Raw genomic sequence first — 14,949 nt, 5'->3', positions numbered from 1 at the left:
GAGGAAGAATATGCATTCAGCTATACAGTGTAATATATTAGTAAGTCTTATGCAACTCCTTGCAGTCTGTTCCAAGTGAAGCTCCTACTACTGTATTAAACCCTGAAATTTTATCATGACAAACTCAGCAGGATTTTTCTTGCATGTGTTGTGTAAATGTCTCAGGCTGGGTGGCCTTTAGCTAGCTATATGCATCAGCACATTGAATTGTTTGAACCAAGGCTGGTGTTTGCTGCAGTTCTTCAGTTTCCAGAACATGGTATGATTCTACAAACTAGTGATATAAACTCAAAATACAGGCTTCTCTGTTTATCAGTTGGATACAGTACAGCACTATTTATAGAAATTAATTCCCACTTTGGCTTTAGATCTGAACAAACCCACTGCCGTCCATCCTTCTGCTGTGAGAAGACAACACTGTGGGTCTGAAAGGATGTGTAGCTACCAAGAAGCCCTCACTGAGAAAAGAAAATAGACAAAAGCAGGAAAATTTGCAAGTCATATAAAGATGCTGCTGGTGTTCTCAGAACAATAGACTGGCCACCCAAAGTCTCAACGTCACTGAATGTGTTTACAATTATTTGGATCATGAGAAGCAGAAAATGCAACCAATTTTTAAGACTGAACTTTTTGGGGTTTTTTTTTATAGTATCCCTGCAGATTTCTGTGAAAAACAAAGCAAGTCTTGCTTTGTCAAATGAATGGAAGCTCTAAGAACGCAAAAGATAGACACACTAAATACTGAAATATTGATATTATACATAGCTGTTGAGGCTTCTGTGTAATTATAGTTCTGTTAAATATGTCTTCCGCTTTTTTCCCTGATGCCAAAAAATGGATAACATGCACTTAATGTGCATGTTAACTAAAAGTTGAATAAAATGTCAGTAGTAGACTTCCTAGTCATAGACTGACACTTATTCAGTCTGTCTGGTGCTTGGAGAAATGCTCATTCATTGAAACTGAAATGTATTGGTTTTAGTATTTAATATATTAGCATTGATTTTATGCTAGAGTTCTCATTACTGAGTGGAGCTGGTCTTTAGAGATGCTTTTTAGGTGATAATTTTACACAGTTGCCTCCACAATTGCCTAAATAAGAGACATTATAAAAGGCGGAGGAGAAATATGAATAGGATGGTGGTTGTCTTACAGAAAGTCTCCTCCTTCAATAGAAAGAGTTCACTGTTGTTGGTAAAGGCAGAGAAACCACCATTTTTGCTGAGATACGCACATGGCCAGTAGCCAAAATGATGTGAAAATTTTTTTTTTGTACGTTTATGCGTTTTTGTCAAAAGTATTATTGAAATGTTAACATGGCTTTCAGTTTCAGGTTTATATGTTTACCCTCTTTCAAGTACGTAGGAGCATGGACTGAAATAACTGCCCAGGGTCATTGCTAGGAAAGCAGGCAGGAGGACAGACTTTCCTATAAGGACTTTGCATTAATGTAGCTACTCAGCCAAGACATTTTGGTGGCTAAAATTTGCTTCTTTAGTTTTGTACTGGAGCTACAAGGCTCATGGACTAATGGAAGCTTATATTCCAGTTAGCATTGTGTCAACTGCATGATTGAATTATATATAAAAAATATCAGACATTTTGTCCACTTTATAGCAAAAATGCTCAATTGCAGGAGTTGCTTTTTGTTTATAGAGCTTCAGGCCTGAGATTTGGACACGGCATTGAGTCTTTTGTTTCAGTATGGTCTACAGTATGGTCCCCAGCCCTTTGCTGCTAATGACTGTGGTGGTTAGAGCAGTGGATGGGGATGGGGATGAGGGCACGTCCGAGTGTGAGTGTAACTCTGTCTCCACGGCAGCCAGCTGGAGCTGAAACACTCATTATCTCAGTCCTCTCTAGCTCACAGCCGGACACCTTGATAAATCACTTTCTATATTTGCCTTTGCCGTTATTAGAACACAAATCCAGGCAGTGTCAGTCAGGGCCCTTCGGTTTGTCTCTGTGTGTTTGCTGGCCGGCTGATGGATGAGCTCAATAAATAAGAAGCGCCCTTCACTCGTATATCACAAGGGGGTGTGGCTTTGCGTCTCTGTATGTGCCAAAGAGCCAATCAGGAAGCAAAGGTGTTTATCAGTGAGAAACAGTGAGATGTTGCTCTGATGTATTTTCATATCAGATGGAGATGGAGAAAGATGAATGAAATCTGTGTTGTTTTGTCTGAATATTCTCTAATAATTTTCTACTTTTTCATGTTTGCAATCTTTTGGATTTGTTCAGTGTTCATAAATAATTAGAACAGAAGCTGTTTTGTCCAATCTGTCCAGTGGCTTAAGGTTCCAAGGTCCTCTTTAAATGCAGCAGAGGAGGTGCAGTAGTTATGGAGCTTTCACTGGGCTTTGATGAAACATGTTTGAATGAGAGGCTGTGCTTTCTAATGAGGAGCTGACCTTTTCCAGCCAAATGACCTGTCATTCCCTGACTGAATACAAAGTAGTCTTATTTTTTGTGCAGAAAGCCTGTGTAGATCTATAATCTCCCACAGGAAGTTTTTAGATTATACCATTAGTGAATTAGACAGTTTGGTGTGATTAGTGGTTATTTTTAAGCGGGGGTGTAAATGTCTGACCTCACAATTCAATTCAGTGATGATTCTTTAGGAAATTATTTAGGGCATTAGGAAACCTCAAATGTCAGGGCAATTTGATATGGTTAGATTATTTTGGTATTATTGGTACGGTATAAATTATTTGTAAAAATGCACAAATATGACTGGGTAAACTATTTATAGTAGGGCTATGTGATAAATTGTGACATTTCTGTGATTAACACATGATTAATGACTGTGATGAGAGAACGAATCAAATCATATTCAGTTGGGAACATAGTGTTAGAACCAAAGACCCCATTTACGCCTGGTCACTTCATGGGTCTTGACTATCAGGATTATATCTGGATGAAAATAAAAATAACCAAAACCCCTCTCAGTACAACCACAACTCCTCCCCATGTATTATGACTATGAGGAAGATAATCACACCGGACCAACAAAGTGCTTAACAGCAATATGGACAGACGCTACTGTGCAAACAAGCTGCAGATGAAGAGGCCGATAAACAACTGGTAATTGGTTGCCGTGTAATAACGGATTTGCATATTGCATCCTACACAGCAATCAGATTCAGTCCATCCAACCATTTGCCAAGTGTCAAGCATGTGGCTAAAATCTTATCAAGATACAATCCAGATACTAGTCACATGAAGTGACCAGGTGTAAACGAGGTCAAAAAGTGCCTCCCTGTGTTTGGTTTGAACCATGCTGTCCTGCAACAGTAATGGCTTTTGTCACAACAGACTTGCATCACAATAAGAAGTGCTTTAAGGAATTAAATAAACATTTTTGTATGCCAATATAGAAAAAGCTGTTAAGGGAATGCTGAATATTTTTCAGCCTTAGATTGCACAAATCATGCTTGTAGTTCTGATGTAAGTAGTTATGAAGTTGTAGTCACTTTGCACAAGAAAAAGTGATTTTGTAATTTTGTATTTTTGCTATTTGTTTAAATGAGAGGTTAGTTAGATTTTAGTTTACACAGCAAAAAAATCACAATTTATCTCTTTTCATACCGTCATTGTGATAAACAAACGCTTTATTGAACTTTGCATTTGATGTTCTTATCATACTTGCCTAATTTACACAGTAGTCAAATATAGACAATAAAAACAGTACATGTAACAAGTTTGAAAATAGTATGATATCGCATACTTTATTGGATATTATTATTAACCGTTCTAACTTTACAAAATTAGTACAGTTGAATTGCCACTTTCAGATTGATCCATCAGGATGCATCAATGCGTTTTTACACCCCAATGACTAATTAATGGTTATATGATGCCTATTCTAAAGGTTGAGAGTGATACATAGTGATCCCAGTGGTGTGGCTCTCTCAGAAAGTGAGTAGGAGGTCCATTTGGTGCCTATGAAACTGAGACTCTAGTGTAGAACTGCACAGATTGTCCTTTCCACTCACACCTACAGAGATTAATTCCTGCTTCTCTCCATCACACCTTGTCTACTGTCTACAGTGCTGTAAAACTGTTATCTTCTATCGGACAGGCTCCATCGAATCCACTGACTCTCCCTTGCTTCCCTTACAGCTCTATTCACACAGCCAATTCTTCTTCTTTTCCTCCTTCTCCTTCTTCTCCTCCGTTTTCTCTTTCTCTCCTTTTGTCTGTCCTGCTTTTTTTCCCTTCCTCTATTTTTCCTGTGCAGGTGACTTCTATTCCCTTCTCTCCAAACTCCTAGGGGAGAGGGAGGACATTGTCCATGTGCATAAGTATAACCCCGCAGAGGCAGCCAAGGCCCAGGCGGATTTGGTGGCTGAAATTGATAGCATAATGCAAAAGAAAGACCTTGGCTGGCCCGGGCCCAGGTTAGGCTACAAACAGAGGGAGGATGCAGTACTGGTGAGGGACAGAGTGCACAAGTTTCACCATTTAGAGTCCACTGTCAGGCCTCCGGGGACCAAGACAGTACCCGCCAGACAGCCGAGCGCAGGGGTGGCAAAGGCCAAAAAACAAGGTGGGTCTTGGTATCGATTCGCAAAAAAAAAAAAGAAAAGCATTTTTGCCCTGGTTTCATTCAAGGCATGGTGTTGTCCATGTGAATGCTTTTTTTTGAAACCCATGCCTGCCCATCTCATTCCGATCATTAATCTTTTGATATCGAGGCGAGTGAGCTCACGGTGTAGGCTTACTTAGCTTTATAGTCGAGTACAGAAGAGTTGGCTGACTGGAAGATGAGATTTTTTTTGTTTAGACAGTTCTTCTGCATGCTCTGCTCTCATCACATTACAGACATTAATCTCAGTGGGAAGATGCTGAGATGGTGAGAGTGATATGAAAAATCTGGGCCATCTCTATAGGCTCTTTGTCACTGCAGTTTTTTTTGGCTAACGGGAAAAAGAACAGAAAAGGCAAACTAAGGGAGAGCGAATTGGAAGAAGGTAGCCTACTTTGCTGCCTTACATTTTTCAGGTACAGTTGGGAAAAAGGTGTTGCTATTGAAACAAAAATAGTAACTTCAGGAGAAGCACAAAAACATTCTTATCTTTAATGTGTGTTAATGTAATGAGATTTTATGCCAACTCATCTTGGAACACTTCTATTGGTCCATAAGTCATGAAATTTTCAAACATGGTAAAAGGAAGCTGGTATTTTTATAGGGTGTAAAAATATTTTAAAAATGAAAAAGGTTTCGATCTGACATCAGTGATATACAGTACTGCACAAAATCAGAGAGCACCCATCAGACCAAAGTCAAAATGGCTATTAAGTTCAAGTTATTTATTTTTCGAGTGATCTTTCAGAAGACATTATATATAAAATAATCCACTTTCGTAAGGAAGGGGAAAATAAGTGAAAAAAAACAGGAATTTCCAGAACTGGGGATCAAAAAAGTAACACAAGATATAGAAAAAATGCAAGACATGGTAGACCACCAAAACTGATGCATCAGATGAACAGTACTTAAAGCTTTCATCTTTGAGTCATATGAGAAAACCAAACTCCACTCTTGCTTCTGAAAAAATTGACTGAGAAAAGGAAATGGACAAAAAAAAAAGATAATAAGACAAAGCTGTTGTTCTTAGAACAATAGGCTGACCACCACAGAGTCCAGACCTCAAAGTCATTGAATGTGTTTGGCGTTACTTGGAAAATGCAAACTTTTCAAACTTTGGAGATGTGACAAAATATCCTAGCAGATTTGATACTGAAAAATGAAAAACATGTATTTAATGGCTGTTTTGACTGGAAATGAGTCTATATACATGAAGGGCTGTCTGACTTTTGCACAGTACTGTATGTGCACTCTCTCTTGTTACTGCGTTAGAGTGACTTTTCTTACGTTTAGGTCTTTAAAAAAATATCTCCACTTGTTTCCTTACTGCAGTAGATGTTGTTTGAGTTACGCTTAAGCAGGGTGGTGTGTAGCATTTCCATCAATGTCTGGCATTCAATAGCAACTAAATTGCCTCTTTTGTTTTGTATTAATTGCCTGCTGGTGCGGTCCATGACTTGTTTGAGTCCGGGGGCCCCAAGACATGCCAAACTTTATGCAACATCAATACACGTCTATTGGATCGCTGTCATGGTGCTATTGATTAGCCCCTGAGATCTAATTACAAATCCAGAAGGGGGCAAACGAATAAAATTTCATGTATTTTGCTGCTGCGAGGTGGTACGAAAAGCCTGGTTTGTTCACTTGCATTCCAGTGTCGGTAATTGCTGTGCCTGTTCATGTCTTGCTGGGAATAATTCATGAAGGCTGGTTGTGTTGTGTTGTGTTTGTGCAAGGCTATTGCAGCCATGGCCTTGAGTTCAGCACAATGTTGGGAGTAGCTGGCAAGAGTACATATCAAGCAGAACGAAAGAAAGAGACTGCGTTCAGTTAGCCCGGTGTCTGTTTCATGCACAGTGGCTTAGTGTACGTGTGTGGACATGTATTTTTGCTCTGTTATTGACCCAGAAGAGAACTGTACACCAGTGTGGATGTTAGACATTTATGACTGTGCTGAGAAAAATCCTTTAGACAGGACCTTTAAAATGCGCTCACTTCCACTGTGGCCGTGTATCATCTGAATCATACATATTTTATGTATCTTCATCCATAAGAGCCCTGCATTTTCTCCAAGACTTTAAAGCACTCTTCGTTTTTTTGGACTTTCAGGCAACTTCAATCAATATCGCCTTTAGCACAGCCTGAATGCTGCTGCTAGCATGAAGGAGAGCAGTTTATTCCTCAGTTTACTAGTTATCCCTTGTTAATTCTTACATTTGTTGCCAAGACAACAGAACTCATCAGGCCTATTAGTGGCGTTCGTCATTTCTTCCAGTGTGTGGTAGGGATTGTGTTCATTAATCATGATGCTGGTGCTTGGAAAAGGCATGGTTATTGTTTGTTGTTCAGTGATTTCACGCTCCATTACTAATGCATGTGATTCATAGTGCTCTAAAGGCATTTCCCTACAGTGCAGGGAAGTGCTATCTCTAAATATTTCTTGCCTCTTGAACTGAAACTGTTTCATCAAAGAGGTGCAGGCTGTATCTCATTTAAAGTCCTATCGCATACTGCAGAGGTAGAATCACTGAGGTGTGAAAGTATATTTATTTAATCATTTTTGTAATATATGGCTCTACCGCCTATGCTGGTAAGGCACCCAGAGCCAGACATGCTGCAGTTTTTTATGTCTTCATAAAAAAGATTATGAAGGTTTTGTCATTGCCTTTGTTAGTTTATTGGAATTTAAACTAGGGATGCATGATGCATTTAGAATTGTATCTGTGTCGGTCGGCAGATTTGCTTAAATAAAAAGTATCGGCACTGGACACACGTTTAGATCTGATATTTCATACCGAGATTTGATCCTTTATTTATTGTACTCCAGAAAATCAGAATGTTTAAGTGATGCTCGGCAACTGTTCTAAAATTTCTGTATTTTATGCATTTTTAACCCTCTACAATTAAGTATTACATTCCTCTGTAAATGCAGATGGAGTTCTAATTTACATTGTGTGACTGTTTATGTAGATTTTCAGTCGTGTACAAAAATTTGTATGCCCCTGGTCTATTTACATGTTTTGTTGATTTTCTGAAATATATATAAAATATACATACATACATTATGAAAATATAAATAAGCATCCTCTACAGAGAATTCACATCTGCACATTTTAATGCACAACTCCTGTTCATTCACTGAATTTAACGTGTTGGAAAAAAAATCAATCTTAAAAGTTTTTGTTCCCTGCAGAGGGCATATTAACTAATTTCCACATAGAAAATGAACAGAACATGTAATTTGACCAAAGACATTTAAACTGTTGCATATGACTGTATATATGTGACAAATATTAGATATCGAATATATCGTATAATCCCCATATCAGTGCATCAATAGTTTAAACCCTTTCCTTTGCTGCTTTTTAGTTATAGGCATGTTATTCTTTTATCCTTTTAGCCTCGGCAAAGATGTATTTCTGACTCTGGATCTCCTTTCAAACCCGTCGCATTTGATCTAGTTACAGTTTTGAACTGTAAACTGTAATGGTAGTTCAGTAGCAGGATGAAGCTTTGACCCCCATTACTTAAACTCTCATATTTTGCTATTGTTGGTCAGCAGTGCTAAGCTCCCAGCACTCAGACGTGTATAGGAGCGGAAAAAATCCACATTAGCGGCTAATCCTTCAATAGACCTGAGTGTGACTATGCCAAGGCCTCATAAAGGTGTTTGCACACATGCGTTTCCATTGGCTGCAGTTCTGCATTCATTTGAATTTGATGCCTCATCCTTTTCCACTTCTCTCTCAGGCCTTTGTCGGCCCTGATGACTGCCTGCCAGCAGCTCATGCACGGCTGTCTAACAAACGCTTCCATCCAGTGAGTGGCAAGAACAGTGCACATGAAATGCTTTGATTTCAGACAGTGAATCAGGCCCAAGTTAGCAGATTGCTGGATAGCGTTACAGTGTTAAATGAAGCTTGAGACCAAACAACAGAGCTTTGTGTTTGAATCAGGCAGTCATCAGGTTTTCTCTTCTGTTATGTTACACCATCGTAAGTGATTACACCACCATATGCCATCCTCTTTATGTTTTATTCTGTGGCAGAACCTGTGACGGTGTTTACCCAGTGAAGCTGAAGTTAGCTACTTATTTGCCAGCTTCTTATTCAAATTTTCCGTTCCACACGAAATGGTGTTACTGGTGCTAGAATGTAACTGCTGCATCATTTAAGCTGGAACCATAATTTCAAATAAGAGGCTGGTGAATAGGAAGCCAACTTTGTTTTTGCAAAAGGTTGTTGGCTCATTTGTTTGTATATATGTATGTGTGTGTGTGTGTGTGTGTGTGTGTGCGTTTGTGTGTGTGTGTAGGGGCCCATCTGGAGGAGCTGGATAGCTGGCCGGAGGTTGAGCTGCAGCTGGGCCAGGTGTCTGGTTTGGCTCTGGACTCTGATGATAACCTGGTCATCTTCCACAGAGGAGACCACAGATGGGGAGTCAAGTATGTACTGAGCTGCTCCCAGCATTTAAGCACTATTCAAACTCAGATTAGTTTTATCTGGGGAGGAACTATAATTGAAATGACTAGCAGTGAGAACCATGAGTTTAATCTAGTATAAATCGATAATGTCTGTAGTTTTCACAGTCTGACGGTAATAACTGTAGACTGAATAACCTTCTGAAATTGGCTGAACACAGTCTCTGCAGTGATAGTAGTCCTGTTCCAGTCCACCTTACACACTAATGTATTAACAAAACTTGCTAAAACCTTACACACTAATGTAATAACAAAACTTGCTAGTAGACACTGTTGTTGTTGTTATTGAATGCGTCCTGTGGTGTAATACTGATGCGAACAATGCTATGACCTCTGTCTGTGGTAATCTGGGAAAATTACAGCAATGTGACTTGGCCAGTCAAATCCATTACAAATTGTATTACAGAACCTACCATGGTTAGGCTAACCTAGTTACAATAGTGTTTTACTTGTGCTTGGGTCATTTTAGGCCAAACAAATCCGTGTATCGACTTAGCGTAAATTTTTTTGCCCAGAGCTGTGTTTCCGAACTGCAGTCCTGGTGTGGCCCTCCACTATATCAGTGTTTTCCTGTGCTGTAGGACATGTTATTCAACTCATCAATTAATTATCAAGCTGTTAAGTATGTGAACTAGGTGTATTACAGTAAAGAAGACAGTGTAGGAGTTCTCGGACTGGGATTGTTTAACACTCACACTAATGCCTTCATGCAAATTTGTATTGTAATTCTATGATTAAAAAAAGGTTACTGTGGGGTTCCATCCATAAGCTACATGACACCTACATTGTCATAACAATTGACATAACTCTACATAAATGTTTACAAATGCTTATTCCAATAGGCATTGTTCCCTGTGAAGGATACATCTGCCAGTTTTGATCAAAGTTAGCTAAAGTAGCCTTCATGACAGATAATGTGTATTGGAATAAGCAGTTATAAACATTTATGTACAGTTATGTCAGTTCTCATGGTAAGGTTATGTAGGTATCATGTTGCCTCTTGAATAGTACACTACAGTAAAGTTTCCAATAGGCATTGTTCCCTGTGAAGGATACATCTGCCAGTTTTGATCAAAGTTAGCTAAAGTAGCCTTCATGACAGATAATGTGTATTGGAATAAGCAGTTATAAACATTTATGTACAGTTATGTCAGTTCTCATGGTAAGGTTATGTAGGTATCATGTTGCCTCTTGAATAGTACACTACAGTAAAGTGTTATGCTAGGCCAAATGCTAATCACATTAGCCAAGATAGTGTTGCACTGTTTTTTCACCTGCCCTTTTCTTTACCCTCCGAACTCTTTAAAGAAATACAAACAATTCTGCAACTGTTAGACTGGTCAGTATAATATTTACACATGCTGATATGTGAAAGAAAACCACCGCTGTAGATGAAGGTTAATGGGAAGAGCTGTGTCTTTACGACCAGATCAGTCATTTCTTTCCTACTCTTGCTTTTTTATTCATTCCCCTGCAGCAGGACACTCCGTCAAATATTTATAGTTTGCAAACCTCCAGCAGAAAAATATGAGCGCAGTCATCTTTTCAAAATTCACAGAGGCTTTTGGCATGCGTTTCCAAATTGAATTAGACAAAGCGTCCTTGCCTGCTATGCTAGCCTGGTTGGGGCAGATTCATTACAGCCTGCTGCGTCTTTGTGAGTGCATTTGCTCAAAGACTGTTTGCACTGGACGGGGGATAAACAGAGTTACTGTTTTGGTTCTGAAGTCATTAGACTTGCTCAAGGCCTGCGGCCATGACTGAGGTGTCATTAGGCTAAAGCCAGTGCTAGTCACGTCTGGCCTGCTAATCCACAAAGCTCCAGCAGAACGCTTCAGCATTATGATAAACCGATCTGAATTCAGAGCAAGTGATGAATGAATGCTGATAGTCACTCATAATCTTCTCATTATTTGGTTGGGTGTGTCTATATTGGGCAACCCTTCATATCTTTCTTTCTGTGAGAGGATTGAAAAGAACACTTGCGGTTTATGTGAAGTGATCAGTATCTTGATGGCGTAGGCTGGAGTGATAGATAACAAAGCATGTCCTTATGTAACCACAGCATGTTTGTAAGAGCATGCATCTATATTTAGACCTGTATTAGTGATGGTGTGCGTTTAAGCCATTTATGTTATTAACAAATGTACAATGTTAGCATTGTGGAAACTTGAGCAACCCCATTTATTGGTAACACCATTAAAACCCATAATACCGGACATTTCTTGACATGATACAGGGCGAGATTCCTGTAACTCCCCTTGCAAATGGCTGTTGGCCATTGTTACTGGTAAACCACACAATTTCACAAGTGCTTTCAGAACCTCAGTGTACTAACTGAATTTTGTTCACAGAGCTCAATACTTTAATGTTCCTGTTAAAATGATCTGACACTTCATTTTAACAAAGGCATCACCAATATGAAAATTTTGTCACCTGTACCGATTTTACAGAGCTAAAGTTAAAGGGTAACGCTGTCAAAAATGTCATTACATCTGTTATAAACAAACTTACTTGCATTCTACAACAGTGCCACATTGGTCTGTAATTTGAGTGATCCAACGAGATCCATGATTTCAATCCAGTATGAATCCACAACGCCTGTTTGTTTTTACAATTCTTCTAGCTTGTGATTGGGCCATTGCTTCAAGCCTATACAGTCTGAAAAAAAAAGCCTGTGTAGCACTAGTTGTTCATTCAATTATGGCCATAAATTAATGAAATAAATTGCTGTTTTTGTGCATACATTCAAGGCATAAAATAAATATCTTTAGAATGAATCATATGGAGGGGGCAGGGATTGGGGTTTCTCTGACATATGAGTGTGGAGTGTGCGGAAATAGAAAATCCGGAGTGGAAGTGGGTCAGTGTTTACAGAACACTCTGAGTGAGGAGCGGAAATGTCTGCTGTTCCACTCCACTCACATACTCTGGTGCAGAATACGGCATAACCCAACAAATACATTAACATATTAAACTCTACTTTTAGTTACCTTTAAGTTCATAGTCAGATGTGATTGATGGTTTTTAATTAGTTAATTTTGTAAACTTAAATAAACAGCGGAAACTCATAATATGTTAAATGTAATAATGTAAATATTACAGTGCTGGAGGAGCTTCATAGCAGATATGTTAGCAATTTTGTTGGTTTCTGTTAATTAGCTCTAATTCTTCGTTGTCTTAGTTCTCTTCACATGAATGTTTTGTTTTCTAACATAGTATCCTAATGCTAAGTTAGGTTTGGATACATTTAGCATAATTTTGTAATTTCTACCATGTTGCTGCTTAGCAGTTCAGCCTGTATTGCTATAATAATGGTAAATAACTGGAGATTGCCAGTTAAGTAGTCTCTGTAATATTGGTGCTTATTGGTTTTAATACATTTGTGGGGCCTTAAAACTAATTGAATTCATTGCCCAACTGATGTGTTGTTCTGGCCCTATTTTAAACACAGTGTAGTGCTTAGAAAACATCACATGATGGAACTTTAATTATAGCATTATGAATAAAAAGTCATATTGTGAAACAAGGCAAAAGGCCAAAAGATTAAAAGCATATCCATAAGCCTCTTTTATCCATTATGTCTCGTAGCTGTACATACTCATCCAGTCCCCACTTGCCCTATTCCAGCAGGGGGAGGAACGTTGACATACAGCTGCTGTAGTGAATTTGGAGAGACTGTTAATTACCCCGGCCTGCTCTCCGCTCCACTCATCCAACCCTGATCATTTCCATAGAGCTGCAGCATTAACACTGTACTGCTGAGCCTCTGGATGAAGGGCAGTTCTGATGCCAGGAATCCAGAGGTGAAACTACCCCTGCCTCTGTGCTCCTGGGTCAGCCCTGCTGTGCTTCTGCTAAAGCCAGAGTGTAAAGGAGATTGGAGTGGGAGAGGGAGCGTGGAAAAGAGTGAGAGAAATGGAGAGAGTGGAATTAATGGGTTGGGTCTCTAGGTGAAGAGAGGAAGCCCTCTTAAATCCATTCATCCTCTGCCCCTAACCACTCTAGATCTTGTTGCAGAGTTGGGCAGAAATTCATCATTGGGAACGAGTGGGGATGGAGCATTCCCTGCAGAATTACAGAATGGAGCTTTAGTTTAGTTCTCTATGCAAAACGATTAGATAAAGAAGTGATTTAGTGGCTGTTCCTGGCTAGGCTGGTTGGCGGGGTTATTTGTTATGCATAACTGGTTACGTTGGGAGGTCCGCAGGGAGGCCACAGCTAAAGAGGGTGATGGATCAAGTGCTTACTGGATATGCATGAGGATACAGATAGGATATGGTTATTATAGTATTCCTGTAGGCTTTCTTTACTGTCACAAATTTTTGCACTGTTTTTATTTTTATTTTTTTGCACTCATCACACAAACACTCTTGCCCTTAAGGGCCTCAAGACTGGGGATAACTTCATTGTGCCCTTACTTTTTCTCCTGTTTTACAGAAATACTTCAGCATTTTTTTCAATCTAATCTCTGTTGCTTCATCTGTAGCGTGCAGTCGTCTGCCACAGACACCAATTTTAATACATATTACTGGACTTACACAAAAAACAGAAAACCAGGTGACTTAAACACACCCAGTTGTAATAGAATGTAACAGGATAACTGCTTATATTATAAATGAGCTTGGAGTCAGCACATGTTCTGTTTTTTTTTAAGTATAGGGAAACACATTAAAATTGTCTGTGGTGAACAACCATATGCTGCAGATGTGGCAGAAGGAGGTTAAAAAAATGTTGTATAAATATTTTTTAAAAATATTTTGCAGTCTTAAAGTCTTAAACTAAGATGACAGATATTTGTTGCATTAACTGTTATGAAGCCTGATTCCTAAGTAATGGAACTTACAGGACAGAGGCCTAGTTAAGAACCATGTCACCATGCTGTGAAGTGCAGTTTAGTTTGAGGAGACTTATATGACAGCGGATATGAGCAGCTAACTCTGATTTTGACACTTGTAGCTACACAGCTCTCCTTAGCAGAAATTGTTCATCAAAATAATGCTCAAGTGAAAATACAGACAGGGAACCTTTACTTTTACTCAAGTAATATTTTACCTAGAGTATTCTACTTTTACTGAAGTACAAGATTTTTGTACCTACATATTTATGAATTTGCATATATGTATTTATACATATGGGAAAATGATCACTTGCATCCAAGGACATCAAAATCTTCCAGAGAACTGATATATGGTGTCCTTAACTAGGCCTCTGCCTATATCCATTTCTTTGATGCTTCATAACAGTATTATAAACTTTAGTTTAAGGCTTATGTCAGTGCATTGCCAATTTCTTCATAAAACATCTTGTTTCATATTGCGATTAATGGCAAAACTGATCACAAATACTCGTGTATTGCTTTGTAATCATATTATCTGATGCTTATGCATGTCTTATGAAGTGCCTGTCTAGGTAGCCCCAATTAAAGTGCCATTGATTTGCCTTTCCGACTGAAATTCTAACTTGTTTGGCTTTTCTAATGTCTAATATCTGCATTTTCTTGCCACATTCATTCACAATCAGGTATTTAGTTTAGTCATATTAATGGACTGCTTTTCTCTGGCAGCTCTTTTGACAACAGTGCGTTATACCAGCAAAAGTCCCTCGGCCCCATTCAGCAGTCAACCATTTTGGTGGTGGATCCAGTCAAAGGCAATGTGCTCAAGGCCTCAGGGAGAAACATGTAAGTATCAGTGCTTGTCTCTGAAATTGGGATAACTGATTCATTTTGCTGTGTTTACTCAACATTTTCAACAGACCTCTAAAGTTGTGTCATCATTCTGTAACTGGCATCATGCCCACATTAAGATATTAGGAGTTTTTTCTCAGATTTCAGATTTTTCTGTTTCTCTAAGAAAAATGAATGCTGTTGTTAAGATAT

The 14,949-nt window shown here is 38.9% G+C and overlaps 1 protein-coding gene across 7 annotated transcripts in view; it reads left to right on the top strand.

Moving 5' to 3' along the window:
• The window catches only part of pam (peptidylglycine alpha-amidating monooxygenase), an 87,229-nt gene that overhangs the window by 58,020 nt on the left and 14,260 nt on the right, over positions 1–14,949 (top strand). For 6 of the 7 annotated variants that reach the window (XM_036595116.1, XM_036595113.1, XM_036595117.1 and 3 more), the window contains 3 exons: positions 4,241–4,549; positions 8,903–9,032; positions 14,635–14,751. In XM_036595116.1, the coding sequence (XP_036451009.1) occupies positions 4,241–4,549; positions 8,903–9,032; positions 14,635–14,751 (556 nt within the window). The remainder of the gene's footprint in view (positions 1–4,240; positions 4,550–8,902; positions 9,033–14,634; positions 14,752–14,949) is intronic. The other variant, XM_036595119.1, reaches the window with a different exon arrangement.

Source organism: Colossoma macropomum, unplaced genomic scaffold (genome assembly GCF_904425465.1).
Source record: "Colossoma macropomum unplaced genomic scaffold, Colossoma_macropomum, whole genome shotgun sequence".
Classification (NCBI taxonomy): domain Eukaryota; kingdom Metazoa; phylum Chordata; class Actinopteri; order Characiformes; family Serrasalmidae; genus Colossoma; species Colossoma macropomum.
The sequence above is the reverse complement of the archived record's forward strand: the minus strand, read 5'-3'. Positions and strand labels throughout refer to the sequence as shown.